Below are 21,268 nucleotides of genomic sequence, written 5' to 3' on the forward strand. Positions count from 1 at the left end.
GCATATGCATCTTACATACAGTATTTATGTTTTGTTCATGGCCCAGCACTCAGAGTTCAAAAGAGGAAAAGGAATCATAGCAAGGTCGGGTTCAACACTTTCATACCATAATATGTGCGGTTGACATTGGTTTCATACTGCATACACCCTCCCAAGCATCGTTTTTATATTTGTTTAGTTTTGTTCTAGACTCTAGTTTGGTTTAAAGTGAACCTGACTTTGTGCCAAGAGTCCTTTCTCCGGCTTTTGAGGAGAAATCTAAAGATTAAACAAATTATGATATACAGTACATGTACTATATATCAAATATACCGTTCAGTTCACTTGGTATATGGTATCAACACATTCCATTCTTACAAATATACTTTGATCTAAGCTTCAGCTTCAATTAAGTCATTTTTTATGTATGTTTTGTATTTAAATCATTCTCTCTTCATTAAGCAGTTTTCTTTGAGCGGTATGCCATCACAACAGCACAGCAAAGTAAGAAGTGGAGTAAAAACAATAGTAAAGCCCGGTGGATGCTTGCTGTATTAGGGGAATCTGTAAATTTACCATTTGCCAATGTTTTAGAAGTGCTAAAGATTGAGTGGCAGAGATCTGATCAATAGCTCACACAATGGCCTCTGTGGTAAAAAAGGTCACACAGCTAATGTTAAATACCAGACGGTGGCTGGTATTGGAAAATTAGCAATAAGGAGAGATAGCTGTTAACAGCTAGCATCAATCTTGCTGTATTCTATTGTATGTTGAACTAAATAAGTTTTCAGCGCGTGGCTAAAGCACAAAAAAATGCGACGAACCAGGGAACATGACTACATGATTAATGATTCAATATTTAGAATACTTTTCTACCAGTATAATTTGCAGCATGGTCATTTACATTTTTTGCATTCAAACCAAGTCTGCTCATTGCCTCAGCACATGTGTGCAGTCAATAGCGACAATTACATTCAAGGGACAGCACAGTAAAAGGCTTCATTTCTCTAAGATTTCTTGCCTCAGTGGCTATGTAAATGTAACCATTGACCCTGACTTTCATTGGCAGTTAGTGTGTGCCTAAAAATGCTGCTATAAGTAGGTTGACTATGACCATTTCTCACAGTAGTTTTAACAGGATAGGATTTTAATATAGACTTTGTTTTGAATTTGGTTTAATTTCTTCCTATTACTATACCTTACTATTAAATATGTTATTACTTCATATTGGTTATGTGCTAATCTTCTGCTGCATTTAGCACAATCATTCTGACTAAAATATTTTTGAACCCTGAACATTATTGCCTTTCCAATGTGTTATTTTATTTTGACACCATTAAATTGAGCTCCCTCATCTGTCTGGATTTGAAACCAAAATACATGTTGCCTTAAACATATTATTTTGGATTTTCTCATATAGATGAATATTCCTGTTTTTAAAATATTTAAATACTTTGTTTTTAGATGCATTTTTGAAATAGTGGTATACCATATGTAAGCAATAACTGGATCCCACATACCTTGCATCATATTTGAATTCTGACATCAACAGCTTGCATATATGGACGTCTAGAAGTACCATCTTTGTTTTGGGCACATCCCCATTTGGTGGCCATACAAGACCAGTGAAAATTACTTAATATAATTACTGGTTGATTGAATTAAGTGCATATTGTAGTCACACATTGCATTCCCTTTGCTATTCAACTAAAATCAACAAAATTTGTGTGATCAAAATGGAGGTCTAGGTACCAACATGATCACATTAAAATGTACAAAAATACTTAGAGAACCAACTGTTTAATGTCAGGGACAGTGCAAGAAAACTAACTTTATACTCTGAATAGACTGTGATTCCCAATGATCTCACTACTTAGAAGACACTTAATTTTACTCTATATTGTCTACATTTACCGGTAGTAAGTTTTGTAGAAGACATGTGTATGTGTTTTAATCCAACAATAATAAACACAATAATGACTGAAAACGTGTATAAAGTTTAAACAAATCAGGCCTGAGGTATGTGGGAAGCCTTTACTGACCAAACAGCTAGTCACACTATAGCGTTTATTCGCTGTGTTTTTTACTCCCAATGTTTTGCTGCTATTTTTTGTAAATATCACAAACAAGATGGGGGAATGTCTGGTTACAGCAGTGCAGAATATATTGTTCTTTATGATAAGCAGCACAAGAAATATCTCAATAAAGAATACAAACAGAAATTATGGGAAAATATGAGAAAATCGGAAAGTAAGCACTACTGGTATGTTCAAATAAACACAATGTTTCCATTAAATGTCCAGTTGTAACTTCTATAAAGTGCATGCCATGAAATACTGTGGACCATTATTAAATATGGACTGAACTACAAAACAAAATCACGTATCTAATTAAATCCAGTAGCATACACAGGTAAGTGGTACTGTATTTACAGTAAATTAAACTAAAATGTCAATCATATATGTTAGTCTAAAATGTCAATCATATATGTTAATATAAGTGTATTTTTTCCCCAATAATGTAAAAACACTATCTGTGCTGTCTGATACATCTGCATTGACAGTACCATCCTCCTGCATTTACTGTATTGTTTATTAAAAAAAAAATAATAATAAAAATAAAAACATCAGGATGTATTGAAATGATTGCATTTGGTAGTCTTGTCTGTATTTCTAATTTTGTTTCAACAATGTTTTTGTTGCCAATAACATTACTGAGATTATTTGTTACCAATAACACCATTTCTCTTATATAAATATATACATTATATTTCAGCTCTTGCACAAGATGCTGGTACTCCCCTAGGGTTTCCTCGGAGCAATAACTATGCATTAGCTTGCACCCGATCCATATTTCCTTCAGATTATATCCAAATTTAGCAGGACAGGGTGGTGATCGCAGCATTTTTCGTCCAAAAATCTAACCTATTTCAATTTTTTTTTCGCAGCGAATTTCACTTTTTTTTTTGCAGCGATTACCTCTCAAGTATGAAAGGTAGTATTCAATTCCATAGGTTCAATTTTTTTACCATAGAAAACGCAGCGAATAAATGCTATCATGTCAATAGCCCTTAATTGTGACATCACATTCTATTCATAATACTATTCAGGCGCTTGAGATGAATGAAGTCTGTGTTTTCTGCTGACCTGGAAAGAACCTCGATCAAGCTGTTGATTCAGTTCCAACTTCTATCACCGCTGGCGGAACTTTGCAGTGAAGCATACAGTGCCCTCTATGGCAAAGCATGGCATATTTAGGTGACCAGAGATCATCCCTTCCAGAACGGTTAAAGATGAGATAATGTACTGCTACACTATACCCACGTGTGGGTCACCTCAATGACAAAAAATATAGTATCACCTTAAATGGACTGATGCATCTAATTATGTAACTACTATTTAACTACAGTATAATTACAATTAGTTTGATACTACAAAATATTTATTGGGCACATGTTTTTTACCATCCAATATCTGCTACTACAGCTATTAGGGTTGTTTTTGCCCCATGAGAATGAAAGGCAGGTACTGCTTTACAAATAGTGTTTATTTTCTGTAAAAAAAAGTATTAATACACTTAGTTTTGATCAAGAACTCTACCATGGCACACAGACCAGAAGGAAGTTCACTGCTTAAATGGGAGTAATGTCAATGCTTACTGGGAAGTAGGGACATTTTAAAATAAATTCCTACATGTTCTACCCATCTAGCAAGCCCACACAGCTCTACCAGGCAAATATCCAAGATATTCAGCAAAGAAGCTATACAGTAGCAGTGGTTTAGTTCATTGTTAATCTTAGATGTACTCCCTGGAGGAAGAAGTCATCATATTTTTGTTTTTAAAGAGGTTGTCTCTCATAAGAGCAAACACAAACAGAATAGGTAACAAAGACCCTGTGAGTGCAGTTCAGAGGATTTATAAAATCTATTCTCCTTCTGCTGCACTATGCATTCCATAAAGCTCCATGGTGAACCAAATTTGTTTTTTCTCAATGCAAAACTGTGTGGCTTGTTATACAATATGAACTAGCTAGAAAAATCATTACATTTAAATCATTGTTATTAACATCATGCATTTCTAAATGGTTAATGACAGTTTAACACTGCCTGTACATTTTTTCTAGAGCTAATGCAAGTGGGGAAATACATCTATATCAAAAGAAACCCCACAGAAACACGATCACACAAAACTGAAGTAAAAAAAAGAATGCCTGCAAATGTTGGTACAAATTACTGCTAAGTACTGTACTTGGTTCCAACTCCCCCTGTCATGCACAGGAAATTCAAAGAAAGCAGGTTATACTTACAAGCCCCTGTGTGCCGCACTTTCTATTTTGTTCGATTTCAAAATATCTTCAATGAAAATGCAGGCTATTTCTTTCTCAGCTTCAGGAAGGTAAGTGGAGAAAATATTTCCACCAAACTCAGGAGACAAAGACAGGAAAATTGAAATAACTGATGTCTCTTGGAAGAAGAAAGTAAAGATAATTTCAAGATCATATGCCCTTATCGTGTACTAAAGGCACCTGTGACAGCCTGATTTTCTGTGTCACTATCAATAACAATACAGGTCCAGCTGGTCCTAGTAGAGACTAAACTGAGTCTCAAGAGGATGGTCCACCAGTTGGGCTTGTTTTTAGAACTCCATCAAGTTGAGTGTTCAGTCACAAGTAGAAATACTTGACTGTGTGTCGTCTTAATGCTCACTTGGAATGCTGCAAGTTCTATGCATCACCTGAAATTGCTGAGCTGCAAACTGTAAAGATGTGGATACTGTAATCCAGTCGTTGTCACTGGAATATTAGCTAGTGGAACCTGGTATACTTGTCTCTGCTTGACAGCTAATGCAAATTTTGTTTTTCTGAATCAGTAGATAGCATCATGTTGAACGGGTAATCTGTTGCCAATTCAAGACTCTATCAAAAGCGTTGAACCTCCATTTAACACTGGACCCCAGTTCAGTCAGTTGTGCTATGAATCATTTACCATAAATAGTATAGCTTTAAAGAATCAGCGATATCCTTCAGGAAAAAAAGAAAATATCCTTAAGTAGCATGAGGATGTGCATCCAGAGTATTTGTATTCTCTTGCTCCCTTTAATAAAAAATAAAAAACACACCTTGCAATCACAGCATGGCATCTACTTTGAGTATCTATCCCCTGTCTTCACAGAAAAGTGCCTTGGGTAGCCTCTGTACCAGGCATCATGCGCTTTCAAGCATTGTGCTGTAGTTCAATGATTCACACACAAGCACTGCCCCAGAGTGTCTTTCAGGAAGGTATGTCTTTCTTTTCAACAATCCTCATCCAATTGATTCCTGAAGCCACACCCACCCCATCTGTGATTGGTTGCTGGCTCTGTAAATGCGGGTTTGAAAGCTGGTGGGTGGTGTGTTTTTACTGCCTGGAGGGACAAGCTGGATAATGAAGGCTAGATAAAGCTCCTGTGTTTTAGCTAGTTGGCTGCTGCAGATTTGTAGTGAAAGCTGGCAAACTAGATTTGTACTGACAACGCCTCCTGTTTATTGATGGACATGTATCTATATGTTTAATCTGTAAATTAAAATACATTTTGTTGTATTCAGAAAATTGCCAGGTCAATTTTTTTTTTCTTGTTGCCTCTTTAAGAATAGCTAACCTACCTCACACAGCTTTGTATTTTTATCATGCCGACTAGCTACCTATGCTGGGCACTTTGCACTCTTCTAGACCACACTATTATGTTGGGCAATGAACATTGTTTTATTAAATATAGGTGGTAAACCATACTTAACAAACTGGGCAGATCTAGAATACACAGTCACGGCAGGGAGGTTGCACTGCCCGTTAATTGAAACAATAACTAAATACAGAATTACAATTTAAAACTAAAGGGCAGTGCGGCTCAATACCTGCACGGAGACATGGCTCACAAATAAACAACAATGAAACCAATACACCTCATCTAATGTAACGGGGTTGCTCACATCATATTAAAATAGGCACGTTTGATTAATTATTGTAGTATATTCACTTTTTATTTAATGTTGTCATTTTGATTTTATCACCTTGTATATAGCATGTTTATTTTGGCATGTTACTTTTCTGTAGATTTGCACTGATTACACTAACACGTTAATGATCCCCTGTTCGCAGTTCCCATAAGTGTAAATTGATTGATTTGGAGGGCTGATCAGCTGGTATAAATGTTCCTGATTTCACCCATTCGAGAGATTGATTTGTCCATTGTGATGTGAACCTGGGTTTGTTTGGAGTGGAGGCTGAACGTGCAGCCAGCAGGAGTAAAGGAATTGGAGTTTGATTTGGTGGGTGATGGGAAAAAAATTTAAGGGCGTATCTCCCTGCCTGTGTTTTTGGTCACCATTCTGTCATTTATGTGTTTTTAAAATAGTATTTTAAAAGGCATTGGGGTTTTAGAGGAGTGCTGGAGATGGGGTCTAGTTTATTTTCTTTCTGGTATTCTGCTGGCTGATCCCATCTCCGATCAGAAAGAACCAGTGCCCCTCCCGGGTGCTACATATGCACTGTTTTAGTGCTTATATGCAGACAACATAAGTTTAACCTTGCTTTTCTGCACCTTCAATATCACGATTATTCTGCAAGGCAATCAAGCAATATTAATATGTAAATAAGCACACTGGGGTATCAATGAAAGTACATAATGACATTTCAAGACCTCATTTGGCTATTCCCCAGCTCACCCCAAATTAGAAATAGTAATGATAACCACTAAGCCACAGATGGTCAAACACTGGGACACAAAACCACTCTGATCTTTTTACTTCTTATCATATCACTCCACGGTCCAATCAAAGAGAGCCAGATGCTGTTTGCTCAGGAGGAAGCTCCTGTCTTTCGGAGCCAGGCGGTTGCATGTTCAAAGCCTTCTGAGGACACAACCTGGACCTACTCCATCTTCCATCTCGGTAACATGGAGTGTCAGGCGGTCATGCTGCTAAGGGACACTGGCCTTAGGAAGACACATTGAACTGAGGTTCCATCTGTTTTGATGATTTAAAAACATTCCTACAGCATCTACTTCCAAACGAAAACTGTCTAGTGCTCTTGCTCCCCTGTCCTCCCATTATAATTTCAAACTGTAACCCCCAGCTAGTAAACAGGGCATCATTAGACTGGGCTGTGCAATTGTGTAAAGGGAATCAGTCATCCAGTCATCATTGTTTCATTGGTTTACCACAGGACTAAGATCATGTGTATTCATCACATGTCAACTAGGGGAATGTCACAGATGTGTAGGAAATGTAGCCTGAAATGTAGGCTTATAGGGAGGTGTTGTATTTTTATAGGCATGGCACGTGTTTGTTTTATAAATGTATATTCTTTTCATAATCCATTGTCTTCATTAGGAGGCTGTGTGGTCCAGTGGTTAAAGAAAAGGGCTTGTAACCAGGAGGTCCCCGGTTCAAATACCAGCTCACTCACTGACTCGCTGTGTGACCCTGTGCAAGTCACTTAACCTCTTTGTGCTCTGTCTTTCGGGTGAGACGTTGTTGTAAGTGACTCTGCAACTGATGCATAGTTCACACACCCTAGTCTCTGTAAGTCGCCTTGGATAAAGGTGTCTGCTAAATAAACTAATAATTAAGTCAAGTCCTTACCACTATAAAATGCGTGTAGACAGCAACAACCATTATACATCTTGTTTTAATATATTTTCCATGGAGCATTGTTTAAATAATCTGCTCAACATTTACAGTACTGTTTTTTTTTTTTTTTTTCTTGAATCACCATATTCAGCCCTACTTCTAGTTCTGACAAGGAGCAAACAGTGAATGCTGGTTTGGTACTATTGGACTAGATTCCAATAATACAGACAGAAGCGAAAGCAGTTGAATGCCCATATTGCCTGGCAAACCTGCAATGTGTCTGCCCTATTAGGGATAAAGAATACCTTTCTACCTGACCTTCTCTTTACTGAGTGCTAATCACTGATATCATCAAATAAATTAGACTTGTACATTAATCCACTGCTTACTCTATATGGCTATGCCCAGTCAAGGCAAACCATTTTTTAACACCCCTGTCAACCCCCGGTCCTTTCTACCAAACATTTTTTCTTATGCCTTCAGCGTTGCTGCATATTGTTTGAAAAGCGGCTAACGCTGCTCAGGCATATTCATTATGTGTTACAGTACATGGAAAAGCATATTGTTATACTTTTAATATATTACAGAGCTGAGTGCTGATCTGAGAATTATGGTGCCTTTAAATAATCCTACCACTGTTTTACAATAATGAAATGTCACTGCAGCCTTTTTTCTTTATTTTTATTTTCTTTTTGTCCTAATTTTTTTACTTTGCTCATTGTACATCACCATAAAGAATCATTATAACTTAGGAGAGAGTAAAACAGGGTGTCATCCTTATGCAAAAATAACTATGGGTTGATCATTAGATAGTCACATGAAATATTCAGGCATAAAGACACATTTACATTTTTCAGAACAATTTCATAAAATTCAGATGATTTTTCTTCTTTATTTACCCTCTGCACATTATAACAGAGTGGTCTTTTTTGAAAAATTCTTAACAGCAGAGGGAGATCTTAATTCTGTCTCCCTATACTGTATATAATGAACCTGCTCTTTCTTGACCTTGTTCAAATATATTTATATTGTCTTCAGCAATAAGAGGGGCAATGCATTACTCATATGGAAAAACACAAGCTGCGTTAATGTAGCTTTAAAGGGAGGCAGTATTGTAGATCTTCCATGGTTTTGAAACTGTTCCACTTGGCATACAGTTCACCTATTGCAGTCGTGGTTAGGATTAGGATTAGGATTAGGGTTAGCTGTAGACTTGTTTTTCACTTTATTTTATTCTGTTTTGCTTGCAATGCATTTTTGTTTCACAGATATTTCTCTCCCTACAGAGAAGAACATAGTCTGATCAGAATAGATTGTGCAGTTGTCAACAGCCCAGCTGGATCTCATATAATGATGTTATTCCCCAAACAATTGGTTGGGTCGGCAAACAGATATGGTAACTGGTCAGGACAGTTGATCCTAGATCTTTGGAGAATGGTTTCTCATTGTAAGAAACATGGCATTGCACAAACAAGTTTCTCTGGGCAAAATGACTTTACCTACAACCCTTTTTGAGACATATCACAGGGGACCCTTATAGCCATAAATGCCAACCACAACTGAAAAAAACAACAAAAGAATACAGCAGGAAAACTTGGAGGTGCAGAATGGCAATGCAATAGCCTTTCGCCTCTGAAGCCTCCTGGGGTTCAAATACAAATGAATTCAGTGGTCCTCAGAAGCTAAATCACAAAGCCGCTACACGATTTCAAAAACTTCTTTGACAAAGGTTTAGGATTAAAGTAGATAGCAGTGTCGGTAATTCGGGACAGGTCACCAAACCAGTATATAGCAAATGTAGTCCCTCATCTATGCACACTAAATATGACACAGCAAAGGGCATTTTATGTAGGAAAGGTTTAAGATGCATTGGCAGGACTTTGAAGTCTAGTGTCCCTGCTCACAGTCTATCAGACCTTCAGTGAACTCTATTCATTAGTGCTGTCAAACCTACTCCTTAATTAGCATCATTGTGGGACTGTGCAGATTTGAATACACTCAGATATCTATTCCGTTGTCTTCAACAAGAAGGCCAAGCTTGGCTTTCTCTTCTCCTGGTCTCCAGTGGCTTTTTCGTTAATAATAATATATGTGACATACTTGGCTAATCCAAAAAGTTTGTCCCAGTCAAGACGTTATTAATTAGCTTCTTATTTCTTAATACACCATAAGAGGCCAGTAACTGTGATAATCTGTCAACCCCTTAAATACAGTCTATTGGGCCTCTAAATAAAAATTTGTTATAGTAAGTACATATACTGTACATACTCTATTGACCAGTGCTATACTGAAGTTATTGACAACTTACAATATGAATATAAAATATAAGTAGTTTGGGCAATGAATATAAATGTATCTGTGACGTCCATAAAAGGAAAATAGATATTAAATGTAAACAATGCAATGTAATAAACACATTTGATGTTGACGGTCTGCAGTGTTTCACAAGTTAAAATGATAAAACCACTAACAGTACGCTTTAAATCTGAAACTGCACGATGATTTAGCATACTGTGTTGATATTTGGAATCAGCTTATGAAAATATTAAATTGTGGATCATCTAAATGCAGGGAAGGGATTCCTAAACTGGGATTAATACTGTATACAACAAAAGCTCTCATTGTATGTCTCACTGTGACCTATTTTAGCTCAGTTTGTCAAAAGAGAGTACCAAGAAACAGTCCTGCAAATTAAACTAAGGTCAATTAACTTGCAGTCTGTTCACCTAAGCGATGGCAGATCATTTTACTGTATACTGTATTTGTTGACAATTTGTTATGCTTGATGCATATTCAGGGTTTCTAGAGATTAAAAACCCACAGAATAGGAGAGTGTAGATTATTTCAAATAAGTGTAGATTATTACAAATATGCCAGTGCAGAAGGACATGCAGTGTTATTGATATATAAGTATTGTTGATCAGATAATGACTATCCATATTAAATCCAACTTAAGTGTAAACTGAAAGTATAAAAAGTTTTTAATTTTGTGTTCAGTAGTTAAGAACCCCAGTTCTGTTATCTGCTAAATACCATTGTAATATCAATCTGTCCGCCCTGTTGCTGCATCCCTCTGTCGTTGCAGTTTATGTGGCTCACCACCATATTCTTACACAGGCACTGGATTCACTAGAACTACCGGTATGTATATTTTCAATAGATTGTTTGCTAAATAAATCCACATATAGATTTCCAATAAGAATCCAGTTTATTTTAAAAAAGCTGTCAGTGCTGATTTTGCACAGATAGCAACCCTGAGACCAGTGGTTTAGCATCTAATTCTCCTCCCTATCTCGCTTCCCTGACACACTGCAGCTGCTTCGCCAGGGAACAAGCAACGTAATGTCGGGGATGATGGAGCTTCGGCTGTGGTGTAGACTAATCGGTTGCTTCCTGGGGATTTTCGCCATGGTCCTCGCAGGTATTCCCGCTTTGAAAGCAGAGGAGGACCAGTCCCAAGACCTGGAGTGCAAAATGAAGAGTGTCACCGTCTCCGCGTTGCCGTTTTTGAGGGAGAACGACTTGAGTATCATGCACAGCCCGTCTGCCTCGGAACCCAAGCTCCTGTTCTCTGTAAGGAACGATTTTCCTGGAGAAATAGTGGTGGTGGATGACCTGGAAAACACGGAGCTGCCCTTTTTTGTGCTGGGTATGTTCTAGCTTTGTTATTTATTTATTCACATCTGCACGCACGTAGACGTCCTGTCAAAGTGAGGGTATATAGGCTATTTGTTATTTTGTGTGTGTACGCTACAGGTCAATTGTTTTAGCTGCAGCTTGGACAGATGAGCCGGAGATGCATAAAATAACATTCTTGTTTCATGTAGCGGTATTAATATGAACTTTGTATTTTAAAACAGATTTTTCTTTTACTATAAATAATATACGTTTGAAAAGCATGTGTGCAATAGTGTAGCGTGCACAGGGGCAGGGGTCAGGTCTGGTAGGTGACGCAATCAAATATGAAGACAAGCCCGATATCAGCTCCTGCTTCAGAGAGGGAGGTCCCGGGGGTTTGCATCCCTTCTCCAAAACCCTCTCAATAGGCATGTGGCGCAAATTCCAATGGGATCTGCAAATATGCAGATATTACTGGTAATATAATACAAAAGCATTTATGAAATAGACTATACTAAGGCATTTTGTTTTTGCATTACTGTTTATGTACATTTCATTGCATTTACTTGAAATGGACTTCACTGTTTTGTGCCAGACAGAGTTGGCTTTGAATGATGATGTCCAGTACAATTAACATTTAAGTTGATACATGATTAGCCCTGGCTTTAGGCTATATAAGAAAATACTGGTATCTGGCAAATAGAGCAGGGCCAATTGGCCTAGGTTTTCTACACTTTTAAATACTGGTGGCCTTTTTATCTCTGACACTTGCCTCAGTTTACTCCAAGGCCACAGTGACTGAAAGTCATTTCCATGAATCTCATCAAACACATGTGTGAGGCAGAAATGTCACATGTCCTTTGATTGGTACACATAGGTATTGGATTGAAGGTTCCACTAAAGCCGGGCCTTCATCACAGATGCCTCTTTTTGCTGATCTGATTGATTTGTCTGCGTCTGTCAAATATACCAAAGAGTTAGGAAGTTAGAATATTAAAAAGTAAATAAATAAGTCAATACATAAATAAAACATATAGAATATTTCCCTGATGCCTGGATTAAGGCACAATATTAAGACCATTCAGGACCTGTCAGTTTACTTGGGCCAAGATTAGGCTAAATTCAAATTGTGCTTATGTTTTCCCTCAACAGTTGTTCAGGTCATGTTACACTATGTGTTAGTATAAGCACCCAAAATGAAAACGCTCTTCTACACATCTAGCAAAAGATACAAACACATTCTAGTTTAGTAGTCCCCTCAGTTTTTGCAGTTTTGATTGTAAAAATGTATTACTAGCCTATTGACCTCACATTTTCTAATATATACTCTGAGTCTGTTCTGCCACTTTATTGGAACCTAGTAACTTTGTGAAGCTGGTGGCTTTCTCCTATCCATTTTCTCCCTGGGCTAACACATGGTGGAAGGCCTCTCCATTTACAGTAAGTTTTACACAAAGCTGCTCATGTACTCACTTGGAACCAGCATGCTTAAGACCACACGACTAGAACCCCAGCTGAAAGGCAGGACACTTATTCTGTTCTGCCCCAGAATTATTTAGTATGCTACATTGATATATTTTGCTTATTTAGCACTTGGTCAGTTATTGCTCAGTGTAATCTGCTGGAAGTCACTTAATTTTAAAGACAATTTTGCTTTTTTAATGACCTGCGCTGCAGTTAGCTACATTTCATCAACGTTTTTAAAGTTGGAAATTTTTGTTGAGTGAAGGATATTAAAAAAAAAACAACAACTGTGTTATCTTTTGACACTTTCTGACTTGAAAGATTATGGGTTGAAGGGAAAGTGAGGTTACTTAATTGTGCACTGGATGAAATGTGAAAATAACAGCTAGTTATGTATTTATTTTCTGTCAAAATGTTTCTAATTTCAAATGTTAGAATGACTGTGCATCTTACACTTTGGTTTATAGCATGACCTCTCAATAATTGGGGAAAGCTGCACATATTGGAGTCCTAATTACATCTATTCTATGTTGCACACCAAACTGTACATTTTCTTTGTACATGAAACTAATACAAATTTGTATTTTTCCTTTTTGTTGAACATCTTTTAAATGTTTTATAATTTTTTAATTGTGCGTGCAGTCCGTGTCTGCTAATTAACTTGCAATCTCTTGCTTTAATCTAGTATTTATTTGAATGTATTCATGCAGATGTATGGGGTTGAGGGGGTAGCAGTCTTATTGAAATAAATTAGCTTGGTTTGGTGTGAAAAATAGTGCCATGGAATGTTTAATACTCACTGTGGCAATGTGCCCCGCCCCTGTGTGCATTTGTGTGTTATGTGTTGCGTGTTGCGTGTGTAAATGTTGGTGTATAGTCATTGGTACACGGGATATAAACGGGTCTGTGTTTCACGTGTGAGTTAAAATTATATAATTATATTTAGGCACGGGATTGCACTATCACTTCACGTGCATTTAAAGTATGTAATAATATGTGAGCATGGGGTTGCACAGAATTAATTCACGTGCTGGGATTCAAGTGAATAATTAATTAGTAATTGAATCCCAGCACAACAGTATATATAGATGCATGTTTCTTTCACTCGGGGTTGTGTGTTCAGGGCGAAGGAACGGGAGAGAGTGAGGAGATAATCAATAGAGAAGCAATTGCTACGTGGTACGTGTTTGTTTAGTGTTCGTCCCTGTGTGTCAGTGTCTGTTCGTTTTGTTTATCTGTTTATTTTGGCGTAAGTGCCGTGTCCTGTTTTGTGTTCAAACCTTTTATTTTCTGTTCTGTTTATTTATTAAATGCTGAGCGAAAGCATTCGCTCAGCTCCACCAAACTCTACCTCTCGTTTTGTTTATTTATTTCCTGCTTCTGGTCTGACGCCACCCACTCCGGCCGTCTTTGTGACACTCACATACAGTAGTAGACAGAATCTTAGTTTAATGTCTCATAAAAGAAGCAAAAAGTCTCTGTCGGGGACATTGGTTGAGAACACTCCCTGTTAGGCTACAAACACCACTTTCTACTAGAAAAACTGTTTTTTGGCCATCTTCCCTCCCATCTCTGCTGGCTTTAGGAATCGAAGGTGCTATGTCTGATATTATAATTATAAATGGTATGGTCAAATGTACTCAGTTTTTTTTTTTTTTTTCTGTTGAGGTATTCCCACATATATCAGTGTTGCCGATCATCAAAGGCTGATCACCTTTAAACTCTAGACCTTCTGAAGTAACTGCCCTCTCGGCCCTGATGCAGGTATAACAGTTAGGTGAACGTATTTTATATGGCAATGGTACTATCCATGGTGCTGATGTCAGTGTCTCAGTCTTTACAGTAACTGAAATCAAAAAAGATGTTCAAGAACAAGATTAGAAGTTATAGAGGCTAAATAGATTCCCCAAATGGAGTTATGTAAGTAACTGCCGCATTACATTTCGGGAAGTTTTGCAAGTTTCAGTGAATTTGTGTTGTGAGGGCAGCTGCAGCATGATTGTATTCATTCTGTTTGGCATGGCATTATCATGCCACCCACAAGGGGAAATTTGGTTTAATAAGCCAGACAAAATTGCCTGCAAATCAGTGAAGGTAGAATGCAAATTGATTACAGTTGCCCTATAGCCTTAAGCAGACCTATTTTTATTTGATGATTCTAACCTTCACTGAATCCAGGTGTGTGGGTTATAGAACAGTGTCTATTTAATATTAGGTACATTTTCTGGTATCACTCAGGTTCTTGACCAACAAAGCAATCAAGTGAGTGACTCTTCAGTCACTACTATGGTCTCTTCTTAGACCAGTCTTACAGCAGTTACAGGGCGTCATACTGTATACAATTAATTTAACAATAAAACATTCAAAGATATGAACAAATTCAGAATACGATTTGTTATCTTAACACCCTGGGCCTGACATTACTTTAATAAGTCATTGATTTACACATTTACAGTATATCTCTATTCTTTTACCATTCTTATACTAGTGTATGTACAATATTTACTGTACTTTACTATGCTTTTACCATGGTATACTGCAGTAACTTGATATCTAACCATCTATCTACTGTACCTGTTTTATTGTAAAAGATCCATCCTTCTTTTTTTAATGTAATATTGCATTAGATTTAAAGTGAAACTATTTACACCTTAACAGGGAGAACAGTACTTAGTTTTTATTTTTCTAGATCACTATTTACCACAAATTGTGGTGTGCATTACATATTCACAATAAGTCATTTTAATGAATGTTTAAATTTGGATTTTGCCGTGAGTTCTCTAAGAAGTCGTTTCTAAAATATAGAAAAACTTTTAAAGAATTCAGGCTCTGGGGCGTTTTAAAGAATTTCTAAATTGCTTACGAATACAACTTGCTTTTATTTAGAAATTACATAAAATAAATACAAATAAAATTAAAAAATATTTGGAATATGGGGTGCTCCTGTGGAATATTATAGTGTTACAATTTTGTTACTGTAATTTGCATAGCAATGCAGTTTTGACAATTCAATTTGAACCCCCGAATATAACAGCAAAGATTTTTTTTTATTTTATAATATTAATTCATTATTCAAGATATTGCGCTACAAAAACAAGTAAAACAACCACAATTTTAAATTAAATACTGGTACCGAATTTTTGTGTGACAGGAAATATTTTAAAAATTAACAAACAAATTAGTTGCAGGTGGTTAGTCAGATAAAATGATGTTTTTGTTCCTTAAATGGATACAACATTTTTTTTTTATCTGTACTGCCAAATCTACAATGGTGTTTGGCCCGTTCCAGTTTGAACCCAGGTCTACACTGAAACATCGAAAAGTGCCACTGTGACCTTTTTCATTACAAATACCTGACTTGCACTTATACTATTTCTTCACAATATGTATTTTAGTGAAAAAAATGTAAATATTTTATAATGGATATTAGGTGATTTAATTAGTCATTTTACATGTCCCTGTCTCGTTAAAGACAATCAGCTTGTAATTTGTACCAACTTCTTATTGGTACATCTGTTTACTGTAAAAGCCAAGCTGAAATACAAACATGCATTATCCCAGGATACCTGTTAAATGTTGCCATGGCTTGTTTACATGCTTTAATAGGAACATTCCCATCTGAACTAAAAAATACTGTACTAATTCAATGAGTTTTAAAGCTGTAAAATATATTACTTGACTTATACTATGTGCTGCAATGATCTTGTATTAAAGTGACTGCTTTCTTGCTGGTAATTGGAGCTGCTCTTTTAACTAATCCGGTACAGTTCTTATTAGGTGACAAGGATTTTGTGAGTTCACTGAGTACAACAGGGAACTGACTATCAAGGTCCAAGGCACTGTCTCACAATGACAAATTTAATTTACAATATATATATATATATATATATATATATATATATATATATATATATATATATATATATATACACATATATATATCTCTCACTCTATACAGTTGCCACCACTTAGAACGGGCGCGTTTGTGTTAACGTGATTCACCCGCAGTAAGCGATGGACGGTATAAACTCTCACACAATAACCTGATATTTAAAATGTCCCCCAATCACCAGTACAGTAATCAAAACAAACAAGTGTGTATGCAGTTAAAAATCTTTATTAAGACAATCATTACACTAGGGACGGTGAACCTAAGCACATGAGTGTTGCAGTGATGAGTAATGAAATGCAGCACTCCACGTCGACAGTGTATGCATTTTAGAAGGAGGTAATAAACGTGATAGAAATACCAAAAATTCAAATTTCAGAGGGGGTTCATGACCAGTGGGGGGATTTGAAACCAAGAGTGTTTCACAAAATTTGGAAGAGTGGTCCCTAAGGTTCTTATAGGAATACTAACATTTTAGGACCCACATCCTCTACAGGGTAAAGTTGGGCTGAATTTCGAATAAAACTCGTCATTTACCCTTCGCCTGGCAACTTGTCAAAAGTGAGTTAGGTGCTCCTAGTATTCTTTTCTTGAAAGCCCTATTCATTACGAGTCAAACGAGGTGCTACACATGATGGAAGCGTCTAAGTTGAGCTCAGGGTGATTGTTCTGGTCAGGGTCTCTTTTTCACTTTAAGTTCACCTTTGCCAGGTCACAGCTTGAAGGGGAAATAAAAAAATAAAAAAATGATTAGCATTTCTGAACTCAGTGGGCCCAAAAACCCCCAGATGAATTTTTTCTTGCAAAATCTGAGATGGTCGGGCAACAAAATGCCCCTTTTCTGGTTGATTTGTTTTGGAATGACCCACATATATATTGTGAGCTGGCTCACTGCTACTCCAACAGGGGACACTCATGGCAGGCTGGGATCCGACCCAGAGGGACCATAGCAAACCACTGGGGGAATTCCTGTTGGGCTTGGAACCAGCCTGCCATGATAACACAGAGTTAATTGAGGTTATAGGCTGCAGGTGCTGTTAGGAAAGGGTTAATTTTGAATTGCTGAATGGTCAATCGGTGCCTTGTTGGCCAGCACCTGTAGCCTATACGAAACCAATTGAATCCTCATTGAGTGCTCTATAAAAGGGCAACAATGCCTGGGGTCTCTTATCTTAACCCGAACCAAGCGATGGAGCTTGTTTTATACCAGAACTTTGTTTATCTCTGAGCTGTGCTTTTGCTGAACAGATGGGATTTGTTTGCTTGGACTGCCTGCTCTACAAGGTTTTCCTCTTCGTGTCATTATTATTTCTCCCATTTACATTCTTTTGGATTGTTTGTATTTGTGACATGGACTGTGTCCTTACTGAACTTTTGTGTTGAACCTCTCATCAACCAGTGGGAACCCTGTTTGGGTAAGTAAAGTTATTCAGCGTCTGTCATCCTGTTCACAAGTGGTACCAGCTGTGGGGTGAGATGCTGAATACCGCAATAGATCCAAACGCTGCCAACCCGGGAGCTCCAGCCCCTCAACCTGGGGCGGATTTGGCTATGGTTACACAGTATTATATATCCTTGTTACAGCAACAACAAGCCATGTTCCAGGATGTGATGATGCGTTGGTCTACCTCAGTGCATACTGCCAGACCAAGGTGTTGCATAATCACTGCTGGTACTTCCAATGCAAAACTAGGCGCACTTGCCATTATGCAAATACCAAACTGCAATATGACATTGCCACATTTATCCAAGACCATTGGTTTTCAAAATGCATTTCAATATGTATGTCACTCAGTAAAAGGATAGATTTTTTTTTTCTAGAACAGTGTAAGGGAGAATGAGGACCAAACTGCGTTTATATTCTATTAGTGAAAAATATATAATACTCCATACAGCATACTGTGTATACAGTATCATGAACATGAGACATAAGTGTAGCCTATAGTATAAATATTACAATTGAGTGCAAATGTTAAACTTATTTAAGCATTTGACCCCTAAGGAGCGCCATTAGAATATCGATCCATTAAAAAATAAAAAATAAATAGTTTTTATCCTGATTTTATGAAGAACTAGTTTGTGTTTACCTCAGCATTCCATGAGTAATGCGGTTTTCTCAGAAAACATCTGTGGTCTGTTCAGGTTCTTTCGGTTTAATCCAAGTGGACCCTGTAGTCTTGCTGCGTAAATAGCAACATGCAGTTGTTCATACCCTGTTTTGTGAAGGGTTTGTTATCGGTAACTTTTTTTTTTTTTTAAATAGGGGTTGAGTGCATTTTTGTGCAGCCAGCTAAATTTCAGTATGTTTTTAAAATGTTTATGGTAATCATGCTGTTTTGTTGTGTTCATAAAGTTTGTTCAGAATGCTGTCAGGTGATCTGTTGCTGGTGATCGCTTAAATAAAGTCTGCATCCATTTGTTTTATTTTTACAACTTGTGAGTGAAACCATAGAGTAGCCTAGTTTGCTATATTATTTACTAAATTTAAGTGAATCTATAAATCTACTGTTGAACTGCAAGAACAATTTGACTGTGATTCTGCATCTATCTATATATATATATATATATATATATATTGTACATTTGAAAAAGGAAAACTGCTGTATACCAAAAGGTGCAAAATCTAAAAGATAAATTTAATGTAGGTGCACAATGTGACTAATTGATGATAAAAAAAAATAAAAAATAATCAATTATATCAGTATATTTCAGATTGGATGGAAAAAGCAGTGCTGTAAACAAGTTGTCTTTCAAAAGATAAGTTCCGGAGGATTGACATGATGACTTCAGAATAAAATGTTGTATTATATGTAATTATGTTATGCATCACATTTGCTGGTCACTATACAGACAAACAAAATCCAGTGACAATTGCTGAATCAGATTTACAAAAATTAGCACAGCTGTTATTTAAATTAACCTGAAGATCCTGTTAGTATGAAATCTCTCGTCTGCACAAATCATAAAATCACTTGGCCTAATATCTTTACCTTTCACAAAGACTAGTGATTGAGAGTGTGTCAGTGACTGGTTGCCATGAGAACCATAGCAGACTCTAGATGGAGCTCTGAAGAGAGATCCATTTATAAAGTAATAAGAATGCTCTGCCATTTAATAGTGTTGATACAAGCTTGTATTCTGCATTACTCTAGTCTATACATTCATAAGTGTGAACAGAGCTGTCACTGACTGATTATCTGTGAATAAGCAGCATTTTCTCATGCCCTTTTCAGACCCTTCTCTTGTGCCTATCTTAACATCTTCCATGTTTTAAACGTCTTAAATGTATGGCAAAGAACCTGAAATCTCTGCGCAAACTGAAGCTTTGCCGCGCTAAAGGCAAGGAATGAAATGTTTTAAAGCAGAGATAATTTATGAAATGCCATGCACTGCAGCTAAAGAAGATTCCCAAAAGCAAATAAAAAGGATAAAAAGTTACAATAAAAATAATAAAAAAAACCAGCTAACTTCTGCAAGAGCAGCCGAATCTGAAAGCGCAGTGTGAGAGGTTGTAGACTTGTAGAGCAGGCATGTCACTTGAGCTTCAGTGAAAAGGTAGCCATTTATTTAAAGGGCGTTCATCTTCTCCATGCCATCAGTAATACGTACAACACTCTTTGGCATACTATCAGTCTGTAAAGGCACATATTTATTACACTTATTTGGATTTTAGGTTCACTCATTGGGGTATATAAAAATGCAACATTTTGTCACTGGGATTATCTTGGAATGTTACTTTAACTTTGAACTCTTTTACAGGTGACCAACAAATACATACATTGTCTTTTATTATGCATACATTTAGATAAGGACTTTAGAGACATCTAGTTGTGGGCTACAGTTTTCTACAGTAACAGTTCCTTCTAATTAGACCTGGAATGAGCTACACTGGCTCATTCAGGTTTGTTTTGTTTTTTCACCCAAATTGCAGTTCAGTATCCAGCTGTAGTCACCGTATGAGGAATACTCATCCTTCCTACAAGCGTGTTGAAATGTATCCAACCATATATTTATAGAAGACACAATTAGGTCACTTGAGCAGCCACAGAGACTTGAGGTATGAGGATAATCTGAACCCACCGAGTTGTAGTCTCACGATTAGTTCCAATAAATGAAATGAGTTGAAAAACACCTTATAACCTTGCCTTCATCCCTGGCCAACTGCTTCCAGCACAGTTGGAGATACTGTAAGGCATCCCGCCATGAGTAAATGAAAACCTGTTGGAATCCATACAACACTGTGTTGCTTGTGGTTTAGGAGGGTCTAAATTTAACTGCCTTGTTATTGCTAATAATGTTGCTGGGTAGTGTAGATGCAAAATACTGGGCAGGCATGACAGATGTAACACCATCACTCTACCATCAGTGTTGAACATGCTTTGTAAACAAAATATCGTCAGTTTTGATCCTTTAATTGTAGCCCAAAATTCCTCATAAAACACAGAGCATTTACTGCTTTTGTATGAGAAAGATATAGTCCCAGCACAAGCAATAATATATTACAGTTTCATGTTTACTTTGAAAGCTGGAAAAAAAAGAATGACATCGAACAGTAAATGGTTTTCGGATGTTGAGCAGAAACAGAAAGTACTTTAGTCAGTTCTCTTGAGAACAGAGCTGTGCCATAGCATCTGAGATGCAGACAGTAGCATTGCTTATTTGACTAGGGCTTTGGAAGGCCAGCACTTTTAGATGGCAGGGACAAAGTCATT

The 21,268-nt window shown here is 37.0% G+C and overlaps 2 protein-coding genes across 7 annotated transcripts in view; one reads left to right on the forward strand and one right to left on the reverse strand.

The window, feature by feature from the left end:
• The window catches only part of LOC117416566 (BMP/retinoic acid-inducible neural-specific protein 3-like), a 47,548-nt gene extending 42,305 nt beyond the window's left edge, over positions 1–5,243 (reverse strand). For both annotated transcript variants that reach the window (XM_034027731.3, XM_034027732.3), the window contains exon 1: positions 4,286–5,243. The gene's annotated coding sequence lies outside the window, so the exon portion shown is untranslated. The remainder of the gene's footprint in view (positions 1–4,285) is intronic.
• Positions 5,244–10,638: 5,395 nt separating this feature from the next.
• Positions 10,639–21,268, forward strand: part of LOC117417311 (astrotactin-1-like) — a 192,444-nt gene continuing 181,814 nt past the window's right edge. For all 5 annotated transcript variants that reach the window (XM_034029362.3, XM_059034897.1, XM_034029365.3 and 2 more), the window contains exons 1-2: positions 10,639–10,726; positions 10,901–11,234. In XM_034029362.3, the coding sequence (XP_033885253.3) occupies positions 10,928–11,234 (307 nt within the window). In that variant the 5' untranslated portion in view covers positions 10,639–10,726; positions 10,901–10,927. The remainder of the gene's footprint in view (positions 10,727–10,900; positions 11,235–21,268) is intronic.

Source organism: Acipenser ruthenus, chromosome 12 (genome assembly GCF_902713425.1).
Source record: "Acipenser ruthenus chromosome 12, fAciRut3.2 maternal haplotype, whole genome shotgun sequence".
Taxonomy (NCBI): domain Eukaryota; kingdom Metazoa; phylum Chordata; class Actinopteri; order Acipenseriformes; family Acipenseridae; genus Acipenser; species Acipenser ruthenus.